The sequence below is a fragment of the Rhagoletis zephyria genome, unplaced genomic scaffold (genome assembly GCF_001687245.7).
Source record: "Rhagoletis zephyria isolate East Lansing unplaced genomic scaffold, Rhagoletis_zephyria_1.1 Rzeph_scaffold_05272, whole genome shotgun sequence".
Lineage (NCBI taxonomy): Eukaryota > Metazoa > Arthropoda > Insecta > Diptera > Tephritidae > Rhagoletis > Rhagoletis zephyria.
The window spans coordinates 15710-38218 of NW_016162355.1; the positions used below are offsets into that span (position 1 = coordinate 15710).

The 22509-nt window shown below is 42.9% G+C and overlaps 1 protein-coding gene across 2 annotated transcripts; it reads right to left on the reverse strand.

Moving 5' to 3' along the window:
• Positions 1 to 17824: 17824 nt before the first annotated feature.
• Positions 17825 to 18412, reverse strand: LOC108371861 (uncharacterized). Of its 2 annotated transcripts, none has more exons than XR_001848793.1 (2): positions 18183 to 18412; positions 17825 to 18135 (listed from the first exon to the last, which is right to left on the reverse strand). XR_001848793.1 is itself a non-coding variant. In XM_017627468.1 (2 exons), the coding sequence occupies exons 1-2, from the start codon at positions 18296 to 18298 to the stop codon at positions 17920 to 17922; spliced, it is 327 nt and encodes a 108-aa protein (XP_017482957.1). In that variant the 5' UTR covers positions 18299 to 18407; the 3' UTR covers positions 17893 to 17919. The 2 variants fall into 2 exon arrangements, 1 of the variants encoding a protein (XP_017482957.1); XM_017627468.1 differs by having other exon boundaries at positions 17893 to 18130; positions 18183 to 18407.
• Between the last annotated feature and the right edge of the window lie 4097 nt (positions 18413 to 22509).

A 22509-nucleotide genomic window follows, 5' to 3' on the forward strand; every position in this document is an offset into this window, starting at 1 on the left:
ACATTACAACGGTGGGCGGCAAAAATCACAATTGCACCTGGCATAATCGAACCAGTAATGAAGATATTGTCTGCTGCGACCCAACTTACCGAGAAGCAGAAAATATGTGTATTGAGCTTTGATGAGATGAAGGTGCGCAAAAGTTTCTGCTACGACAAATCGTCAGACACGACATATGCTCCTGTGGATTACGTTCAAGTGGCTATGATACGAGGTATGTTCGTGCATTATGTTAATATCGCAATATAATTATTTGAAAAGTATTTATTTTTTAGGTTTGATGGCTAAGTGGAAACAACCCTTGTTTTATGAATTCGATTGTCGAATGACTGCTCAGATTTTGTTCCACATAATAGAAACACTGCAATCATCCGGGTACCATGTAGCCGCTGTTGTTAGCGATCTTGGCGGGGCAAATAGGAAACTATTTAATGACTTGCAAGTCGACGAAAAAATCCATGGTGAGCACATGTTAATAGTTTATGAATAGAATACTCATCTAGGTATATTTTTGTACTTGAAATTCAGGTTCCTTTACGATGAGTACCCTATTTTTGTTTTTGCGGATGCACCGCATCTTATCAAATTGCTGCGCAACCATTATTTGGACCATGGCTTTACAATGAACAATAAACCAGTGCAAAAGGAAATTATTGCGGAACTATTATCTTGCACTTCGTCAAAGTTATCTATAACTCATAAAATAAATAGTAGTTACCTTAATGTTGTTCGCGCCCAACGGCAGAAAGTCAAAATGGCAACGAAACTGTTCTCGCATTCCATAGCTCAAGCCATTACTCGTGCTGCAAGTTTCGGTCATTTAAGTGGACATAATTGGGAGGAGTGTCATAGGCTTTTTAAAACGATAGCTACTTTTAAAACCATTTTATATTTTATTACTCTTATTATTTAATTATCTCTTTTTTAGACCAACGACTGGTTTGACGTTATGAACGTCAGAGTACCATATCCCGACTCAAGGAAGCGTATGCATGCTTATGGTCTTGCTCTCGACGTCCAAGATGGCATCTTGGATGGTATGTCTAAAATGGTGGAAGAAATGAGGGTTATTGGAAAACAAACTTTGTTACCCTTCCAAAAAGGTAATAATTAAAAAAATAATAAAATTTGTTTACCATATGTACAAACATTTTAATTTTAAAATATTAGGAATACTACAGTCCAACAATGCCCTAAAGATGCTGCATGGGGAATTAAAAAGTCGCTTCGACATAAAGCATGTCCTGACGTACAGGCTTAATCAAGACGTCCTTGAAAATTTCTTTGGCGTTATTCGAAGCAAAGGAGGCCAACACGACCATCCCGATCGCCAGGAATTTAAGTACAGGCTAAGGGCATACATACTTGGTTTTAACGAAGGTGTGTTATCTGACAGCGCAAATGTATCGGTGGATGACACTCCTGACCTTGAAGTGTCGGATAATTCCCTCACAGTTATGAATCCTATCTTATTTTAACCTTCTCGACATTAATAACATTTGTGTTTTTCCATAGGTATAATATTTAATGGCCTTTTGTTGCAACCAGAAAATGAGAGCGAGCAAGTTGAAGATGACGAACTGGAATCTTTGGAGCACGATGGCTTGGAGAATCTCGCAGGTTATATCTGCCATAAGCTGCACACTCAGATTCCCAACATCAGAGAGGGAGCGACAGGTGAGGAGGATTTCACTTGGGTAAATCACGTCACCGAAGGTGGCTTATCGAAACCAACTCCAGAAATGATGGCGAACATGAGGGCATTGCAGAGAGTTTTCGATGAGGTTAATGAAGACGGTTTATTCATTGCCAGCAGTTATCTGCAGACCCATATCTTAAAAGCGGATCATGTTCCATGCGATATAAAAATTAAAAAACTCTTCTTACGCGCACGTATGTTTTTTAGAATACGCACTTTAAATAAAACAATTATTAAAATTAAAATTAAAATTAAAAAATTATTAAAATTTACTAAAACAGTAACATAACATTTTTTATTTTACAACTCCTTGTACTATGTTATTTAAATGAAAAAGGAAAACACTGAATTAAATACATATTAGTACATTTAAATATACCTAGTTTTATTTATTCAATGCACTAAAAAGCGAAAATTTACATGTTTTATTACATTGTCTTGTACGTGGAAAGCTCCTGCCTGCATGACCCTTTTCAGAGAGGCTACATTCACTTGTCTGTACGCCGGAAAAGCTTTTATATAGTTTAAATAGAATAAACAACACGGAGTTGAATATATATATCAAGTTTTATTTATTGAATGCATTAAATAGCGAACATTTACATGTTTTATAACTTCGAGTATAGCACAAACGAACAACCAAATGTAAACAAACTGCTATTGGTACGGATGACGTCAGAGCTATCAGCTGTTTTTTCGATACTTTTTTCTCACTCCCGAAATGTCGTACTACGAGTGAGTGTGGACGAGTCTTGCGCATAATTTGGTGTAATTTCTTGGCGCCTACAACATACAGCTACTCACACTCAAAGTGGGACACAGAGAAAAATTTGATGGTAGAATATTTAGAAGGCATAAAAAAATTGTCGATTAATTTTAAGCATTTTCATTTAATATAATTCAATTTATTAGAGAAATATATAGACAAAAAAATAAAGAAATTCAAAAAATGCCATAAGAGCTTTTTAAAATTAGTCTTTTGTTATTCAAACTGCTTAAGGCGAAGCTCACACTCAAAGTGGGACACTACAGTTTCCATACATGTATTTTTTATAAAATAAGTAATTAATACTTCGTTGACTTTCCTTTGCTCGCTATCACAGCTTGAAGGCGTCTCGGTATACTTTCCACCAACTTTTTACAGAATTCAGGTTCGATATTATACCGCTCTTCTATTACGGCATCCTTCACTGCGGCAATGCTTTTGGCCTTCCATCTGGCTACCCTTTTTTTCCCCCGCTAGGGCAGGCACCTTGACGTTGGTGCGGGGGCTTAGCTGAACCATCAACCGGGACGCATCAGGGGGTGCTAGCGTGCACGTATCAGCACCTCCCAGGTATGGTACGAGCGCGCTGCACTGCTCTGATGCGGCCCGCTGATGGACAGCGACCAAGAACTGCCACCCCCCCTAATCCAGGGTGTAATGCGACACCGTGCCCATTGGAGGGTTTGCAGCCAGGGGGGTCAACAATCCGGCTGTATTATAACGGCGCCCTCCTGACACCGGGCCGCCTCAGGGAGTAACGGTGGCCTTACCGTGGCAAGGGGCGCTACCACGGCGGACGACTTGAGATCCCCGGAACCATATTTTGACCGCTGAGCTCGCCCTGTCGAGCAGGTGGTCGTAAGAACAAGATGAGCAACAAAAACAACAAAAAAAAGAAAAAAAATAAAAACACAAAAACCAAACGATGGCTTGACTGCATGAAAGACCTCTCGCCAGAAGAGGCGGCGTTATTTGCCGAGCACGCCCGCGATGACGACGGCCCCTCCTGTAGTAGAAGCAGATTAAGCCGAAAGAGAGGCGGGAAGACGCCCGCCGGTGAAGGCAGGGAACAAAGACCCCAAATAAGCAGCGAGGATGAGAGAGACACGAGCCAGCAACACCCAAAGAGTGCCTATGAGACAGCGACAGACTGGAGAGTGGCCGAGGATAACGTAACTCGCCCCTCCGAACAGCAACCGAGCACATATGCTGACCACAAACGGCATGGGTCCGCCGAGAGAGGCGAAGGAATATGGCTGGAGGGAAGAAAACCCTCGCCAAAACGCGGAAACACTCGCAGGCGCCGGAGGAATGAGTCCGATAGCAGCTCAGGTGATAGCCACACCACTGAATCCCAGCGAAAACGGCCTTCCCACCACCGGGAAGTAGCCCATAGAAAACACGGGATCGGACAAAATGAGCCAGCGACTAACCAACCCCGGCATCACGAGGACTCGCAGAGGAGGCTCGAGGGCATAAGGACCTCGCCTCAACGCGACGCCCAGCGGCGTGCAGACACGCTCAGGAGGCTGGAGGGCAGAACGACCTCGCCTCCCCCCGGCGGACAACAGCAGGAGATACAACAACTGGGGCTTGAGGGCAGAATGACCTCGTCTCATCGCGATGACCAGCATAGGGCTGATCCATGCAGGAGGCTGGAGGGTGAACAAACCTCGCCTGCAGACGCTGCACGGAGACAAGAGCCCAAACACAGAGGGATGGGGGGCAGAGGGACCTCACCTCCACACAACCCGCAGCAAAGAGAATCCCAACACATGAGACTTGAGGGCAGTATGACCTCGTCTCACTTCGACCACACGCGCAATGAAGACACGAGCAGGAGGCTGGAGGGCCGAACGACCTCGCCTCCCATCAACTTTCAGCAAGGAGGGTCCCAACACCTGAGACTCGAGGGCAGGATGACCTCGTCTCACTACGACCAAACGCGAAGGGAATATACGAGCAGGAGGCTAGAGGGCAGAATGACCTCGCCCCCAGGCTCCCACTATCACTCTGACCCAACGACAAGGTCATCGCAACCAGAGAGACGAGACCGCAGACACCCGAATGCTGACTCGGACAGCAGCTCAGATGGGCAATGGACCATCGCGACGAATCGCAAGCGTCATCATTACGTGCCCGAGGGAAACAAAACCTTGCCACACTACACCCAGGGGAAGGGAATCTCGAGCAACAGGCTGGAGGGCAACACGACCTCGCCTGTGCGACAGCACCGACCACAACATATGGTCCACGGCAGGGCCGAGGATAGAGAAGCCATGCCACCCCATGCAAAGGATCAACGGCATGTGAAGAGCAGGACCGCCACAAACAGGTTCGAGGGCCGTATGACCTCACCCCAACGAGCATACCACCGTATGGACGGCAGAGCTGGGCTTGAGGGCCGCAAAACCTCGCCCTCTCGCAACAAGCAAGGTCCGAAAGAGAAGGGAAGGCTCGAGGGCCAGAGAACCTCGCCTACCCAATACACCGATAAAGATGTGAGCAGCATGGCCCCTGGAGATGACCGAAGAGCCCCCAGACGCAGGCGCGGACCAATAGCGCCCGACCTGGGAAAACCAGGAGCACGAGACGACCCGCGGCGAAGAGGCCTCAGCGGTGCTGGAATAGCACGGTACCTCCGGTGCTTAGAAAGAGGTCTGAGTCCTGACACGGCACGCAATGAGGCGGTGAAGACAGATGGGAAAAGGGTTCCTGCTGTCAAGCGCAACACCAGCCAGCGCCCACCGGCTAACCAGCAGCCAGCCAAGCGTCCAAGAGATCACCAGCCGAGTTCGCCCACTAAAAATAGGGCCCAGGCAAGCAGCCAGAGACATGAAAAAGACAGGCATAACCAGCCATCGAGCTACGCGGATGCGATGAGAGCAACCCGAATAGCGGTGTTACCACAGGAGTACCCCGCCATGTCTCTCACCCCGGAGCAACTGACGACTCTGCAGGACACCATAATGGATGAAGTTCTGAGGGGGTGGACTCGACCACTTATCTTCACGGGAGTCTACTTCAGGCCAGGCATGTTATTAGTGGACTGCAGGGACGAAGGAACTGCCGAATGGCTGCGACGCACTGTACCCACGCTCAAGGGCTGGGGAGGACCAGAACTGTACACGAGGAGCGGAGATGACATTCCACCGACGCACAATGTCACGATCTTCCTCCCGTGGAGCATAGACAGGGGCCAGGAATATGCACTAGGCCTCCTTCGAGCACAAAACGAGAGCCTGAACACATCCCTCTGGAGGGTAATGGAGGCCAAGGTCGAGGACAGCTACTTAAGGCTTAATGTGGCTGTTGACGAAGAGTCATTCAGCAGCATGAGAAGGCAGAACTTCAGGCTGAACTTTAGGTACGGCAACGTCCTAGTGAAGCCTTGGAAGCAGTGAGCTCCTGGAGACGCACAGACGGCATCAACAGGTGAGGAAACAGTTGACGAAGAAATGGCCGTGGACGAGCACCGCGTAGAAGGGCCTTCGACCTCCGCGGCTGCTGCGGCGTTGATTAGAGCAACGAATGCAATAGATACCGTTGTCGGTGAACACCGCGTAGAAGGGCCTACGACCTCCGCGGCTGTTTCTGAGACAACAGAGCCACCCGTACGGATAACGACCCAAGAAGTACCCTCCACCAGAGAGTTGGAGGAGCTAGCAGAGGGCCTGAACCTTCGCAGTCCAGGCAGAGAACCGGAGGACCTAACGCTCTCAGAAGTTGATGAGCCAAGGGTCCAGAGGACAAAATGACCACGCCACAAATCAAAATTGCCCAGATCAACCTCCACCACGCGATAGCCGCATCAGCTGTTATTGCAAATAAATGCACAACGGAGGATCTGGGCATCGTACTTGTGCAAGAGCCGTGGGTATACAAAGGTCAGGTGAGGGGCCTGACGGAGAGATCGACTAAGGTAATCTGGGATCTATCATGCGATAACCCAAGAGCTTGTGTAATGCTAAAAAAGGAAATTAACTATTTCTGCATTTCAGAGTTTATGACTAGAGACCTGGTGGCAATCCAGATAATGACGGATCTGTGCGGGAGATCAAGAGCGATAATAGTCGCATCGGCCTACTTTGCAGGCGATTCCGCCATACCACCGGAGGAAATTAAAAGACTGGTAGAGTACAGCCAAAAAAGATGCCTTCCATTGGTCATTGGGTGCGATGCCAACGCGCACAGTGTGCAGTGGGGCAGCACTGACACCAACAGAAGAGGTGAGAGATTACTAGAATTTTTACTAAGTAAAGACCTTAGCATCTTTAATGTGGGTAGCAAGCCTACGTTTGTAACTAGGGTAAGAGAGGAAGTTCTAGATTTTACTCTCGGGAACAGCTGGGCTGATGATTTGATCTCGGACTGGAGAGTCTCTTCGGAGCCCTCGATGTCGGATCACAGAATCATACAGTTCTCCCTTGAGGCCACTATGAACAGAGGTACACCCAGTAGGAATCCTAGGAAGACTGACTGGGTTAGTTATCATAACTTTTTAGAAACCAATCTAAGTACCATAAAGTTAGAGAACAGGGCGAAACGATGGGTGGAACTGGAGGCAAAGGTTGGCAGCCTAAACGAGGCAATAAGCAATGCTTATGTATCGAGCTGCCGACTAGCAGAACCAAGGGGTCAAAAACGTAACCCATGGTGGAACTCCAAACTCTCAGGCCGCCGGAAAGAGGTCAGGAAACTCTTTAACCGGGCAAAACGGACTGGGAACTGGGACGACTACTCGTCAGCCCTAACCACCTACAACAAAGAGATTCGCGAAGCCAAGAGAAATAGTTTCAGGAGATTCTGTGAAGGCATCAGCTCCACTCCGGAAGCGGCCAGATTACACAGAGCACTAGCTAGAGGCACAGTTGAAAGCCATATGGCAATAAAACAACCAGATGGAAGCTACACTCGAAGTGAGGAGGAGAGAGCTCTGGCTCTACTAACAACCCACTTCCCAGGAGCATTGCCTCCAGTAGCAGAAGATAGCGACGTTTCCTATAGACCCGCTGCGGAGGACTGGGGGACAGCAAGGCGTCTGTTCACCCGGTCAACTGTGCGATGGGCTATTAACTCGTTCGAGCCCTACAAGACCCCTGGGGTAGACGGTCTATGGCCGATTCTACTCCAGAAAGAACTGGATCTCCTAACCCCGATCCTAACCAATGTTATGCGGGAAAGTCTGGCACTGGCATATCTCCCACAACTGTGGAGAAGGGCCAATGTCAAATTTATACCCAAAATTGGCAAAAAAGACTACTCAGAGGCGAAATCCTTTCGCCCGATCAGCCTAACATCGTTTGCTCTAAAGGCGATGGAGAAAATCCTAGACAACCACATCAGAACCACCACCCTGGTTTCGCTACCGTTACACCATGGGCAACATGCCTATCGGGCCGGTAGGTCAACGGACACTGCGCTGTTCCAGTTGTCAACTACCATACGGAATGCAATTGAGGGGGGTGAGGTCGCGCTTTGCGCATTCTTAGACATTGAAGGAGCCTTCGACAACACCTCACATGAGGCAGTAGATCGAGCTCTAGAGAAGAGAAACGTAGTCGCCCCGATCAGAAGGTGGATCGGAACAATGCTACGAACCAGACTAGCAGAAACGGCAGTAGGAAATAAAATCTTACAGCTGAGAACAGTTAAAGGATGCCCTCAGGGGGGAGTATTGTCCCCCCTCCTATGGAGCATATTAGTAGATGAACTACTCGAGTTACTGTCCAATAATGGCATAATGTGCCAAGGATACGCGGATGATATAGTAATCATAGCGAGGGGCAAATTTGAGAACACCCTCTGCGACATAGTGCAAAGAGCACTCACCCTTACAAAAAGATGGTGCGGCACGGTGGGCCTCAACATCAACCCCGCCAAAACCGCCATCATTCCGTTTACCAAGAGAAGGCACCTCCCAGGCATGCACTCCATAACACTGGGAGGTATAGAGCTAGAAATGTGCAATGAGGTAAAATATCTGGGGGTCATTCTTGACTCCAAAGTCTTATGGAAGAAGCACGTTGAGTACGCTGTCACAAAGGCCACACGGGCGCTAATGGTGTGCAGAAGACTGGCCGGCAAATCATGGGGATGCAGCCCCTATATCCTAAGGTGGATGTACACCATGATAGTCAGGCCAATAGCTACTTATGGAGCGGTGGCATGGTCCGAGAGGACCACACTCAACACAGTGAGGGCATCGCTCTCTAGGCTCCAGCGGTTGGCGTGCACATGTATAACGGGGGCCATGCGCACCTGCCCCACCGCAGCCCTGGAGGTCATTTTGGACCTGACGCCACTGCACATAGTGATAGAGCAGATCGCCAAAAAAGCCATCCTCAACTTCATGAAGGAGGGCACTGGCAGAGGGAAAGTGATCTCGAGCCGATTGGGAGATGAAATTAGATCTAAGATCCCTATCTCCCAGCTCAACAGAGATGACATGAGTACAACGACAATCTTTGAGAAGAAATTCAGGATCGAACTAGGCAACAAAGCGACCTGGAATGAGACAATCTTAGAAAACACCTTCAGGGCTCACACCCAAAGGTGGTTCACAGATGGCTCAAAAACCGACGAAGGGATAGGAGCTGGAATATCTGGCCCTAGGGCTAAGATCTCCATCCCCCTGGGAAACTACCCCAGTATATTTCAAGCGGAGGTTTACGCCATAAGTGTTTGCGCGGAAATAATTCTGCAGAGACAAGCAAGACTGCAGCATATAGTTATCTGCAGCGATAGTCAGGCCGCATTAAAAGCCATATCCTCGTGTGAGATTAAATCACGAGTGGTATGGGAATGTGGAGCGAGATTAAACACCCTGGGGGAAAACAACACACTACAACTGGTGTGGGTCCCGGGCCACAAAGGCATACAGGGAAACGAGGAGGCTAACAGACTAGCAAAAGAGGCCGCAGCCACTCGACCCATAGGCCCTGAACCCTTCCTTGCAGTGGGGCCTCATATAATCAAGGAGGAGTTAAGAGCAGAAGAGCGAAGGTTAAGAAGAGCACACTGGGAGAACACGCCTGGGCTAAGGCAGGCGAAAGAACTTCTTGGAGGATATAATCCCAAAAGATCTAGGGAACTTATAACCCTTAAAAAGACTAACCTGAGATTCTTGACAGGAATGCTAACGGGGCACTGCAGACTGCGGGCCCATATGCATAACCTGGAACCAGAAACCCCGCGGCATATCCTATTTGAGTGCGATGCGGTTGCGAGAAGAAGGCTAACACACCTGGGAAGGATGTGGCCAGAGGCTACGCATATACACTCTCTACCTCCCTCGAAACTGCTCGGATTCATCAGAGCATTGGGACTGGACGATGTGTTATGATGAGCTCCGAGGGCACAATAGACCTAAGGTCGCAGTGCACAGCCTCTAACATTCTATCTATCTATCTACCCTTTTTTCAACTCTGCCCAGATATGTTCTATAACATTTAAGTCTGGAAACTGAGGAGGTGTCTCCATTACCTTTGGACAGTTATAGAGTAGCCAATTTCGTGCATTCCAGGACTTATGTTTGGGATCGTTGTCCTGGTAGAATACGAAGTCGTCTTTTATGCCAGGGTCTTTCGGCGCTTTATTTCACGTTTTCTTTCAGAATGTCAATGTAATACTTCGCATCCATAATTCCATTCACAAAATGTATTTTCCCAACCCCAGACTCTGACATACACCCCCATATCATAAGGGAGCCACCACCATACTTCACGGTTTTTTTAATGGCGTTATCCTGAAATTCAGCGCGAGGCTTGCGCCAGGCAAATCTTTTTCCATCCGGCCCAAAGAGGTTTATTTTCGTTTCATCTGTAAAAAGAACCTACGCAGATATTATAAGAATCGAAAAAAGTTGGAAAAATTTACAACAAAAGTAATTACTTTTGACCAGAACGTTGCATTCTTATTTGCATGCTTTTGAGCGAAGGCGTATCTCAGCTGTTGGTTTTTCGCCGATATCAAAGGCTTTCGGCGGCAGGCTCTTCCGTGTAAATTGTTGCTCCTTAAGACTCGGCGGACTGTTTCAGCACTTACTTCTACGTTTTTTATCTCTTTTAAGCTTTTTTGGATGTCAACTGCTGATAAAAGCGGGTCGTTTTCAATTTGTTTCAAACAATATCGCTTATCCCGGTCGGATAATTTGCGCCTGTTCACGCAATTTCTTTTTTTATTTTCAACACTATTAGTGGCTTTAAAGCGTTTTATAATATTAAACACTGTACTTTTCTTCTTATTAACTATCTTTGCTATTTCTCGGATAGATTTGTTGTTTTTATAATTGTTTACAATAATTTGTCTTTCTTCAATTGTAGTTTGACCTTTTTGTGACATTTTGAAGAAATGAATATCTTACCACAATGAAATATCATAAAACACTGATTTTAGCTCGCAATTGCTGATCGCGAACATCAAAGATAGCGGTACTTCAAAAAAATGCACGTGTCCCACTTTGAATGTGAGCATTCGAAGCTTAGATGAAGATGTAGAAATGCAAATGTTTTTGTACTTACACTGTGAAAAAAAGAAAACACACAATTTCAGTAAAACCTTATTCTAGTGAAGTAAAATAAAAGGCAATTCTGGCAATTTCTCCAATATTTACAATGTGTATTTAATGCGAGGAATACAAAACTAGTATTTTAGTGCAGTGTCCCACTTTAAGTGTGAGTAGCTGTACATATAGTTTTGATAGCTGTGAAGTACAGCAAACGCTATACACATACATAGCTGTATACGCTTTTTTTGGTTTTGGCTTCGGGCCTTTTCATCTTTCATTTTATAATTTAACAACCACCTAAAGGATAAACGCTGTTGCAGGTGAGTGATTTTGTTCTTTTTCGTGAAGTGTGTGGAAAATCTTTTCCTTTTACTGGAATAAAACCACAAGTGCAAAACTGCCGCAAAAGGCAGTAAAAAGAAAAGCCGCTATGGCGTCGTCGACGTCGTCGTCGCAGACGCCTACGGCAGAAGATTTTGAGGTCTTCTCGAGCGCTAATCTTGCTAAAGGCAGGAAGCTCAAGACAGACACGCAAGCTAAAATAGTGAAATTTTTAAAGACCCAAGATTTGGCAAAGATAAAAGCCCAAATAAGTACAACTGGTGAAATCAACTTTGACGAGCATGTGCAAGATGATGCAATGTTAGAAGACGCCGACGCGTCAAACGGTAACATAACGGGCAACACAATACCTCTATGTGCGCCCGATGGCTCACATAATGCAGGTACAGTGGAGGTAAAAAATAATGACACGCTAATTTTAAATGACGTACAGCTATATCCGCCAAATTTTTCTGGCCCAATTCTGATTTTAGTGGACTCATCTGAATGCAAAGACATTCAAAATGATAAAATAACCAATGGATTGACCCTTTTCAATAAAATTAAACATTTGAACATCAAAGATATTGACTTTATACAGTCAATAGGCAAAACTCTCTACAAAGTGACCTTTAAAAATTGCGCATCTGCAAATAATTTTATTTTAAACAAAAAAATTAGCGAATTAGGGCTTAAACCCTTCATTCCAAAAACCGCTTTGGAGTCTTATGGTGTCGTTAGAGGCATCCCCACCTCTTACACCGACGCTGAAATCAAGGCTAACGCCATATCCAGCGCTCAGATTATGTCTGTGAAACGTTTTTCTCGTAGGCTTGAAGACAACACCTACGCCCCCACAACCACGATTGAGTTAGGCTTTACTGGAAAAGAAGTTCCTAGATATATTATCTTAGATTACACAAAACTATATGTGGATTTTTATATAACCCCTCTAAGGCAGTGCATGAATTGCGGTAGGTTAGGTCATACCCAATTCTCATGCAAGTCCAAAAAGAGATGTATTATGTGTGGTGAAGCCAGCTGTAAGGAGGAATCTTGCAGAAAGAGGTGCATTCTGTACGGTAGCACCGAACACACCTCCGCAGACAAAACCAAGTGCCCAGAATGGGAAAAAGAAGAGATGGTAAATCATATTAGGGCTGTTAAAAAAATATCCAGGAGAGAAACTTTCCAAACCTACTTTCCAAATAGACAAAACAAATTTGATTTGTTGGCTGCTGACGACACAGTTTTCCCGGCTCTAACCCGAGAAAGCAACACAAAGAACAGAGATGACAGTGTGAATAGGAGGATGACTAAAATTAAGTACAGTTGGGTAGCTAACAGAGCAACCTCAAGGCAAGACACGAGTGGTAGAACGGTCGAGAGGTCCACGAATAGACGTGACAGTATCGAAACAACTCCGGTTTTCGACAAACCAGAATATATTAGAAACAAGGTAACAGAGATGGAGAGGATACTTAGTGACCTCTTCAAAATCACCCAAACTCTATGCATTGATGAGCAACTGAGCAAACCACTGACCGAAATTTTACAACTAAAACAAAAATTTTAACAAATAATAATACAAGATGAACTAGAAACCATGAAGCAAGGGTGTAGTGTGCCCCCGCAAAATGTATGATGAAGATCCTCCAATACAATTGCCAATCCCTTAAAGCAAACATTGACACAATCGATTTTTTTCTAAATCAATACAACTATGACAGCTGTTTTGAGCGAAATTTTCAGTTCTAATGAACAACCCCACAGAAATATTACTGACTTCAATATAATTGAAAAAATAGAGATGATGGATATGGAGGTGTAGCCATAGTCCTAAATAAAAGAATAAAATTCCGCAAATTGATTTTCAGCTCCGAACTCGACATACTGACGATTCAAACAAAAAACCTTAAACCAAACTTAGTATTTTGCGCAGCCTACTTCCCACAATCCATACCCATTGAATTTTTTAGAAATGAGATGCACAGACTGCTATCCTTTCTGGAAAATCTTGAAAATGTCCTCATATTAGGTGACTTCAATGCGAGGGCCAGAGTATGGGGCGACCAGATAACCACCTGTCGTGGAGGTAATCTGCAAAAAATTATAGAGGAATACAACTTCTGGGCGGTAAATGACGGTTCAATTACCTTTAGAAATAACCTTGATCTCCCTAATGGGTCTGTGTTAGATCTCTCCTTCTCCAATAGCAACCTGTCCTTTCAATGGAAAACTGACCCTATTAGAATAGGGGGCAGTCACCATTTTCCTATAACAATTGAAAACAGCACAATTGAAAACTGTTCGCCCAGATTTCTAGCCAAAAACAAACTCATGAAAGAATTAGAACATCTTAATCTACCCCCTAATGTCGATGATATTCATCACAAATTACAAGAAGAGCTAAATGCGGCCACCTATTCTGTTCAAGGAAACAGGTGCCCAAAAGGTTGGTGGAACGACTCATTAACAAAAACATTCAGATTTCTAAAAATTGCCTATAAAAAGTGCAAAACAGAACCTACTCCACAAAACTTCCAAAATTTGCTTGACATAAAGAAAGACTGGAAAGAACAGGTAAAAGAGGCGAAAAAGAAAAACTTTCAGAACAGGATAGATCAACTGAATGAAGACCCAACAACAAAACAAGCATGGCGTTTTGTCAAAGCTATGAGAGGAGATTTTAAAACTAACAATAGAGGAGCCTGGTCAGATGTAAACAATCTGAACTATCTTCAATATTTAAAAAGTCAAGTTCCAGGATCCAACCACAACTTCCCAATCAATCAGGAGATTATGCCTGCAAACACCCTGGCTATATCGTTTGAGGAACTGCACGAGGTACTAAAAAAAAAAAAGAGGAGTTCTGCTGGAGGGGCTGCCCGTATCACATATAGCATGCTGAAAGCACTACCGGACCAATCACTGAACAACATCCGCACAATGTTAAACGATGTCTTTCTGACGAATCAGATTCCTGAACAGTGGCGTACTATCAGTGTAGTACCCATCCCCAAAAGGGACAAGGACCTGAGGGATTACAAAAACTTTAGACCAATAGCCCTCCTGCCAGTTTTTCTGAAATGTATAAATTTGGTAATAAAAGACAGAATCTCCAATTTTGTAGAAGAGTCTGCTACCAAACCGTTCTTTCGCCTATAGGAAGAAAAAATCCGCCACTGTTTGTATAAACTATATGCTACATGATCTTGCCATACTCAAAAACCAAGGCATTAAAACTATTATCGTATCAACTGACATCAGTAATGCGTATAACTGTGTCAGTCTTGAACAACTCAAAATAATCATGACCACGATTGGTTTGCATCCGACCTACATTGAATTCATCTCAAATTTTTTGGCTTTAAGAAAATTAGTGCTTGGGGTGGACACCATTGATATAAATGATGGCCTCCCTCAAGGTAGTTGTCTCTCACGCCTGCTTTTCAACATTTATACAAAACAGCTCCATTCCATTGAAGACACCAATACCAAAGTGTACCAATTTGCGGATGACTTTGTATTGATGTCATCTCATCAAAATCTGGATATAGCGGTTCACAACCTTCAAAATAAAATAATCAACTTCTCAAACTTATGCAACAATTTAAACCTATCTTTCAACCCAGACAAGACTAAAATTATGCACTTCTCCAAAAGCAGGAAAAAAACCCATTAATATAATGGTTCACAACCAACGACTCGAACAGGTTAACACTCTCAAATTCCTTGGCAGACACATCAGTGCATCGTTAGCGGTTAGCGAACACTATAACGATGTTGTTAAGAAATCACAAAAAAATTCAAATCTATTTAAATGTATAACCACGGTAAAAGCAGGTCTCCACCCTAAGGTGGCCCTCAACTACTACCGCGCCATAGTGAGAAGCAAGATAGAATACAGCAGGTCTTCCATGTCAAACTGTGCCAAAACTACAAATAAAAAGATCCAAACGTACCAGAACAGTTTTCTAAGAAGGAGTCTTGAGTTAAATCCATCCACACCGGTCCCCCTTATATATGCGGTGGCAAATGAGCTGCCACCCGGTGAGAGAGCCTATTGGCTCACTGCTAAGGAGTTAATTACTAACATCACTTTTGACGAAACTCTTAAAGAACAATTATTCAATGGTCCCAGTGTAAATTCCAGTTATAGTTTTATATTTAATAAATTTAGACATATTTTCGCCAACCTCAGGACAACCGATCAAACTGTTCCTTATAACCCTAGGCTCAATATAATCTCCCAAACCCTCTATAACAAAAAATCTGAGGTACCTAGTGAAACCATCAGAACCATTTATAGACAAATGGTTCATGATTATGATTTGGCTGGGTACAAAATTTTCTTTACAGACGCCTCAGTTGGCAATTTAGCCACTGGAATAGCAATTTACAACTATTCGAACAAAACTAAACACTCCTGCAAGTTAAACTTTAAGTCTTCCTCCAGTTTCGGAGAAACTTTGGCTATCTTAAAAGCTGTACAGCTGGCTAAACAACACAATTATAGTAAAATAGTCATTTTCACGGACAGTCTAGTAGCATGCCAATTATTAATCAAAAAACGAACCCAAAATTATATTCATGATGCAAAAAAGAAGGTAGTTTCAATAAACAACTTTTTGATTAAAAAGGAGATTTTTGACAATTGCTCAATTGTAAAAAAATCGAAGCGGCGTTACCCAATTTAAATGTTTTGGTAGAGGGGATTTTATATCATAAATTTGGGAGTATAAATAAAATAGCTGCATTAACATTTACCTTTTAAAAATAATTAATATTTTATCTTAAAATTGTTTAAATTTTACATTAAATTCGATAACTACTTGCCAAAATCTTTATTTTTACATTAATAAAAGTAGTAGTTAGTGAACATATTTTAAAATTGTTTAGTGTCATTATGTCATCTGATTATTACACAATGTAGCTAGTCAGGACTACTACAGTTTTCTATATCGGATACGATTGTTTCTGATATAATTTCGATATTTTCTTTGTCCATGTCTTTCAAGTAACGTGAAAACTGAATTTACTTTGGGACCCGTAGGCGTCATGACTTTCAGAGAAGTGAGTATTATCCAATTCTAGTATATTTCGCCAATATCGTTGTTTCTTTGGATAAAATTAAAATATATTTTACTCAATATTGGAGTTGGTGTGAAACAAAATTTGATTTATTGTTAGTATGAAAACTAGAAACACAATTATCAACTTATTGAGCATGCTCTTTCAAATACAAAAGGGAAAAAGTTCGGTTATTTGTGCAATGGTTTTGGGATGGGGAGCGGAGACGGAGGGACGGACCCATTGACAAATTGGGTAAAATTTCGGCAGCGCTTAGAAAAATAACTCTCATCAGTCCAACTCCGGCTACGCTGACCACAGTATTTTTTACAAGAAGGTCCATAATTCAAACCGAATTTATTCATAAATTTGTATCTGAAAACTTGAAATTTTTATTTTAAACTTACGTTTAATTGTTTGACAACACGTGTGTGTTAAAATTTTTTGCTTTGGGTTAAGTTTTGTGACACAACAACCCAAAATTATTGTACAAATAACAAAATACCTTTTGCTAGTTCAAGTTTCGATTTTAAGAATAAAATGTTTGTAAATAAATAAAAAATTAATAATAAAATTTAGAGTATTTTAGATATTGCATACGGTAGCACGAAATGTCACAATCTACTTAATTGTCAGGTTGTTAATATGGCGACGAAAAAGTGACAATGGAACTACCTTCTTTTTTGTATCATGATTATATTATCAGCGATATTCATAATACTATACTAGAGACAGATTATGACAGGGTGACCTTAATATGGACACCAAGCCACAAGGGGGTTCCTGGCAATGAGACAGCTGATGAGCTAGCCAAAGATGCACTCAATCTGGATGAAGAAATACATGTTAAACTCACTAATGAGGAGGCCCTAAGAAACATCAAAAATGAAATTTACCAAAGATGGTATGAAGAATTTCTAGCGTACTCTTCCCTTAAACCAAATCTTTTTTCGCAGATTTTCCCCTTCAAATCCAAGAAAACCTGGTTTCATGATGGCCACTTAGATGCCAAAGACACCAAAATAATCAATCGCATTTTCACCGGCTGTACTTATGACAGCGAATATCTTTATAGAATCAAAGCCAGAAACTCAAACATATGTAGATGTGGTATGCAATACAGTTATATACATCAAACCTTCCACTGCTCCTTTTTAAATAGCGCTCGGGAGGGCCTCGATATCTTCAGAGATAATGGCAACTTCCACGATATCCTTCACGATCTCAACTACAGCAAAATCACTCAACTTACCAAATTCTTTCAAAAAGCCGAAATCAAATTTTAACGTTAACAAAATTTCATTCATTTCATTTTAAGTTTATCGGTGGTTCAGTACCGTCCACCGAACTCATTTCCTTTTCCAAATCCAAATCCAAAACCAAAAAAAAAAAAACCATGACACCAGCAATACAAAATACATGTGGTTGTTGTTGTTCTAATCTAAATTCGCCAGTAACATCCCCTTCCATAAATCCGCCTTGATTAAAATCAGTAAAACGGTGCGGTCCACGCCCACTTTTTATTTATATACTTTTTATTTATATTTTCCCTCAACGGCCGCTATACTTCACTTGTTCCGCAGTTGTACCCCGCAGAATTACCACAATTATTTGAAATTCATCAAAACGAACGCAATGTTTTTTACAAACAACTTTGGAATGAATTAAAAAAGTTAATTTCCGCTTGCAGATTATTATGAGGGTTGACACGCGGTAGCCCTCCCAACTTTTTTGGATGATTTTTGGGCAGGTTCCGCTAAAACTGCACTATAACATCAACTTAGAGGGAAATGTCCCATAATTTAATAACTTACATTTTTACTTCACAGGACTTTTCATGATTACAGAAGGGGCAATTAAACTGCTGGTCCAACGGCTCAATATTTTTCTTTTTTGGTGGAGGTTTTCTTTTCGATTTTCTGCGACCCATCTCGTTCAGTTAAATGTAGTTCTATTAAGCCGACTAGAAAGGAGACATCACTATAAGTGCAACTTTCCTTTTTACAAATAGGAATTAGTTATGTGCTGAATTTTAGGTACACAATACTCGGTACCCAATACTTAAAAAAATTTCAGTACCCAATACTTCCTTTTCGGTACCCGATACCGATTCTTAACATTAAGGGCCGTTTGCACCATGTCTAGTTAATTCTAACTCCCAGTTAAACATCTTTATCGACGTTATCGACACCCATCATATAACATGTGATCGATAAAGCAGTGGATGTGCTTAACTGAAGGATGTACCTCCAGTTAGCGTTAACTAGACATGGTGCAAACGGCCCTAAGGGCCGGTTTTTCAATGTCTGGTTAACACTAATCTCCGTCTAAACATCATTATCGACGTGTTCGTCTCAATGCATATAACCTGGAGTCGGTAACGTCGATAACGATGTTTTACCGGAGATTAGTGTTAACCAGACATTGAGTAACCGGCCCTAAACCTTCGTTAATATATGCATTTCTGGTTTAGAAAAAAATTTTAATTACTAATTTATATGATATCGGCTAAAACACTTGAACTTATCGCAACAGAGAAATATTATTTTGTCAGTTTTAATCTAAGTTGATCCAAGGTTCAAGAAAAATGCTTTTACGAATGAAAAAGCCTTTTAGGGGGGAGATTTTGTACCCAGTTAGCGACAAGTTTCGGATCGATGTCGCACTTGTTGACTTAAAAATATTTCATATCATTTGTCAACAAAACCGATGCCGATTCGAAAGTTGTCACTAATTGGTACAGAACATTCACATTTTATTGAAGATAAATGTTTTAAATTTCCTACCACTAGCTTATTAATAAACTCACTTTGCACTATGCACTTTTTTGCAAATTTCGACGTCGGTTCTGCGCAAAAGTACTGTGGACGGCGTTGCCGGAGTGATATGCACAAGAAATGTTATATACCTTTGACATGCGGAAACGCCTCTTCCCCGCAACACAGAAAGGAGAATTCTACTTAGTAAGCGCGGCCGATGGTGGACCTAACAAAGTGCATGTTTTCAATGGCCTGGAAGAAGCTGTTATTGCATTAACTGGATTGAGAACCAGAGCTTCAGGCATAGGAGGAGTTCTGGCTTGTGGTTCAAGAATTCAACCAAGAAGCTGACATAGATGCGCCCATGGTTACTGTGCCCGACGGCTTCGCATACCTTTGTGAATCCATTGCCATAGCGCCCGCTTACTCTGCTGCTATAGTTGCAAATATGNATTGAGAACCAGAGCTTCAGGCATAGGAGGAGTTCTGGCTTGTGGTTCAAGAATTCAACCAAGAAGCTGACATAGATGCGCCCATGGTTACTGTGCCCGACGGCTTCGCATACCTTTGTGAATCCATTGCCATAGCGCCCGCTTACTCTGCTGCTATAGTTGCAAATATGTACATCAGAATCCATAATTTTCCTCGAAATATGTAAAATTAACCAATTTTACAATAAACAAGCACAAGATGAGTGTTTTTTTAATTCCTTTCCACTTTGTTTTCCTTCATTCAGCTATCTTCGAAAAACAACTGATAGCTGGCAATGCTGCACATGTTTCCGCAAGGGTTGTAGCATGTGGATTTTTCATTTTTCGTAGCGTAGCTACGAATTACGAACTACGAAAATTCGGGTTCTAGAATAAGGGGTTTGACTGCAAAATCAATGTAGATCTTTTAACACGCATAATTATGGCGGTGCACGAACACGACTGCAATGGCTATACGGCGTTGTTATTCACTTGAATCCAGTTGAGACAGCTGATCTAGTTCAGCTAATGATGATGGTATGATGTCTTCAACTCGTCCGTGGAAACCTTCAACTACCCTGGAAAGGTAAATTTCATAACCACAATATTCTAATTAGAAAACATATTTTAAATTAAATTAAAGGAGCCATTTGGTCTGAAGTTGCAAAACCAAAACAACGTTTTGCGACAAATGAGTGAGTTCATGTCAGAAGTGGTGATACCAGGTAAAAAGGGTTTGCAGCAATTCCAGAAAGGTGTTTTGATGAGTACTTAAGCGCTCCAATGTTGTACGAATATTACAGAGCTGCAAAAGTCAGTATGAAAGTAAAATACTATGCAATAATATTGAACATTCTCCGGCAGCAAAAACCAAGTTTTTAAGGTTCATCATGTCAGCGGGAAACAAGCTGGCTAAGTTACAAAACATCGGCAGTGGTGTCAGTGTTATCATTGATGGGCAGCAAACAAATTTTAGAAATCGGCCGCTTCACAAGTTTGCCATTACAGAAAAGCGTAACGACCCTTACTAGACCATCTGCACCGGGATGTATCTCATGCACTCTCGCCAACGGCCAATAGCCAGGAGCGCTACGCTCATGTTGCAGCAAAACGATGTCGTTGACGCGAAGATTTTTTTGAACTTGTGTCCACTTGGTGCGAGTTTGTAGAGTGTGTAAGTATTCGTTAGCCCATCGATGCCAGAAATGTTGCTTTAGGCGCTCAACTAGTTTCCAGCGGGTCAGGTGGTCGATATTAGAGTCAAGCAGGCTCTCCTCTGAGACGCAAGTTGTGGGTTCACCTACAAGAAAGTGTGCAGGTGTCAACGCTTGATGATCAGTGGGATATGCTGACAATGGGCAGAGCGGCCGAGAATTCAAGCAACTTTCAATTTGTGCAAGAAGCGTGCTGAGTTCTTCAAAAGTAAGCACCCGATCTCGCATTATTCGTCTTAGATGATGTTTAGGCGACTTAACCGCCGCTTCCCATAAGCCTCCGAAATTTGGTGAAGCGGGCGGAATGAAGTGCCATGTCGTACCTTCATTTGCAAGTGCGGCAGCAAGATGTTCGGGGAGCGAAGCCTTTTGCTGCTGAAAGGAAATCTTTAGCTCTTTGTTAGCCCCTACGAACGTAGTACCGCAATCAGAGTATAAATCGCTGCATCGACCCCTCCTTGATATAAAGCGACGAAATGCGGCGATAAAGGCGTCAGTATTTAAGCTTGAAACTACTTCAAGGTGTATGGCCTTCGTGCACATGCAAATGAACAGGCAGATATAGCCCTTTGTGGTTGCCGCTTTGCGAAGTAGTGAAAGCTTTAGTGTTATGGGACCAGCGTAGTCGAGTCCACTGTGCTGAAACGGTTTAGTTGGTTGAAGACGAACTGCGGGTAAATTTCCCATTTGCTGCTGATGCACCTTCGCTGTGTATTTGAAACAGATTACGCATTTACGGAGCACGGATTTTGCTAAGCTGCGCGCTGATAGAATCCAGTAACGTTGAGATACAAATGAAAGCATCTGCTGAACGCCGCCATGTAGAGTTTGGTGATGAGCGTCTGTGAATATTATAAACGATAAAAATGATTGTTTTGATAATAACACTGGATGTTTGACGTCAAATGTAATTTTCGCCTTCGAAATTCTACCTCCGACCCTTAGCAAGTTATCACCATCCAGAAAAGGAGCTAATTGAAGAATTTTACTCTTTTTGTTAAGAGTTTGTTAATTTTCCAAACGGTGTATCTCTTGGGTACCTGCTTGATTATTACAGCGAGTGCGTGTTTAATCTCGCGTGATTTTAGAAAGCCCGTCTCACATAAATTGTTCTCTATGTTGTGTTGCTGCAGCGCTGCTCTTAAGTTATAATAAAAGCGTAGAATATACGCGGTGACGCGCACAAGCCGAGAGAGCGAAGAGAATTTACAAATAAAATCGGGGTATTCCATAGAGTTTTAAGCTAACGTAGTTACGTGAGAAGCGATATATGATTTTCGCTCTTCTAAACACGTTTCGAAAGTTAAGTTCTCGTGTGGCCAGTTCGATATTGGCCCAGTAAGCCAAGTCGGCCCAACAAAATGTATGTGCTTTAAGCTCTCTTGGAGTCAGACCGCGTGTTAAGCAGTCCGCTGGATTCTCGCTTGAACGCACGTGCCTCCACTGACTTACGTCAGATATGCGCTGAATCTCAGCTACGCGATTGGCGATGTACACGGACCAGCGCGTGGAATGGCATCGTATCCAACTCAAAACCACTGTGCTGTCGGTCCAATAGAAAACAGGAGCATCCGCGTGGAAGTAGGTTTTCACTTTCGCCATGAGTTTACCCAGTAACGCCGCCGCACATAATTCCAGTCTCGGAATTGACACAGTTTTGAGCGGTGTTACCTTAGTTTTTGACTGAATAAGTGATGC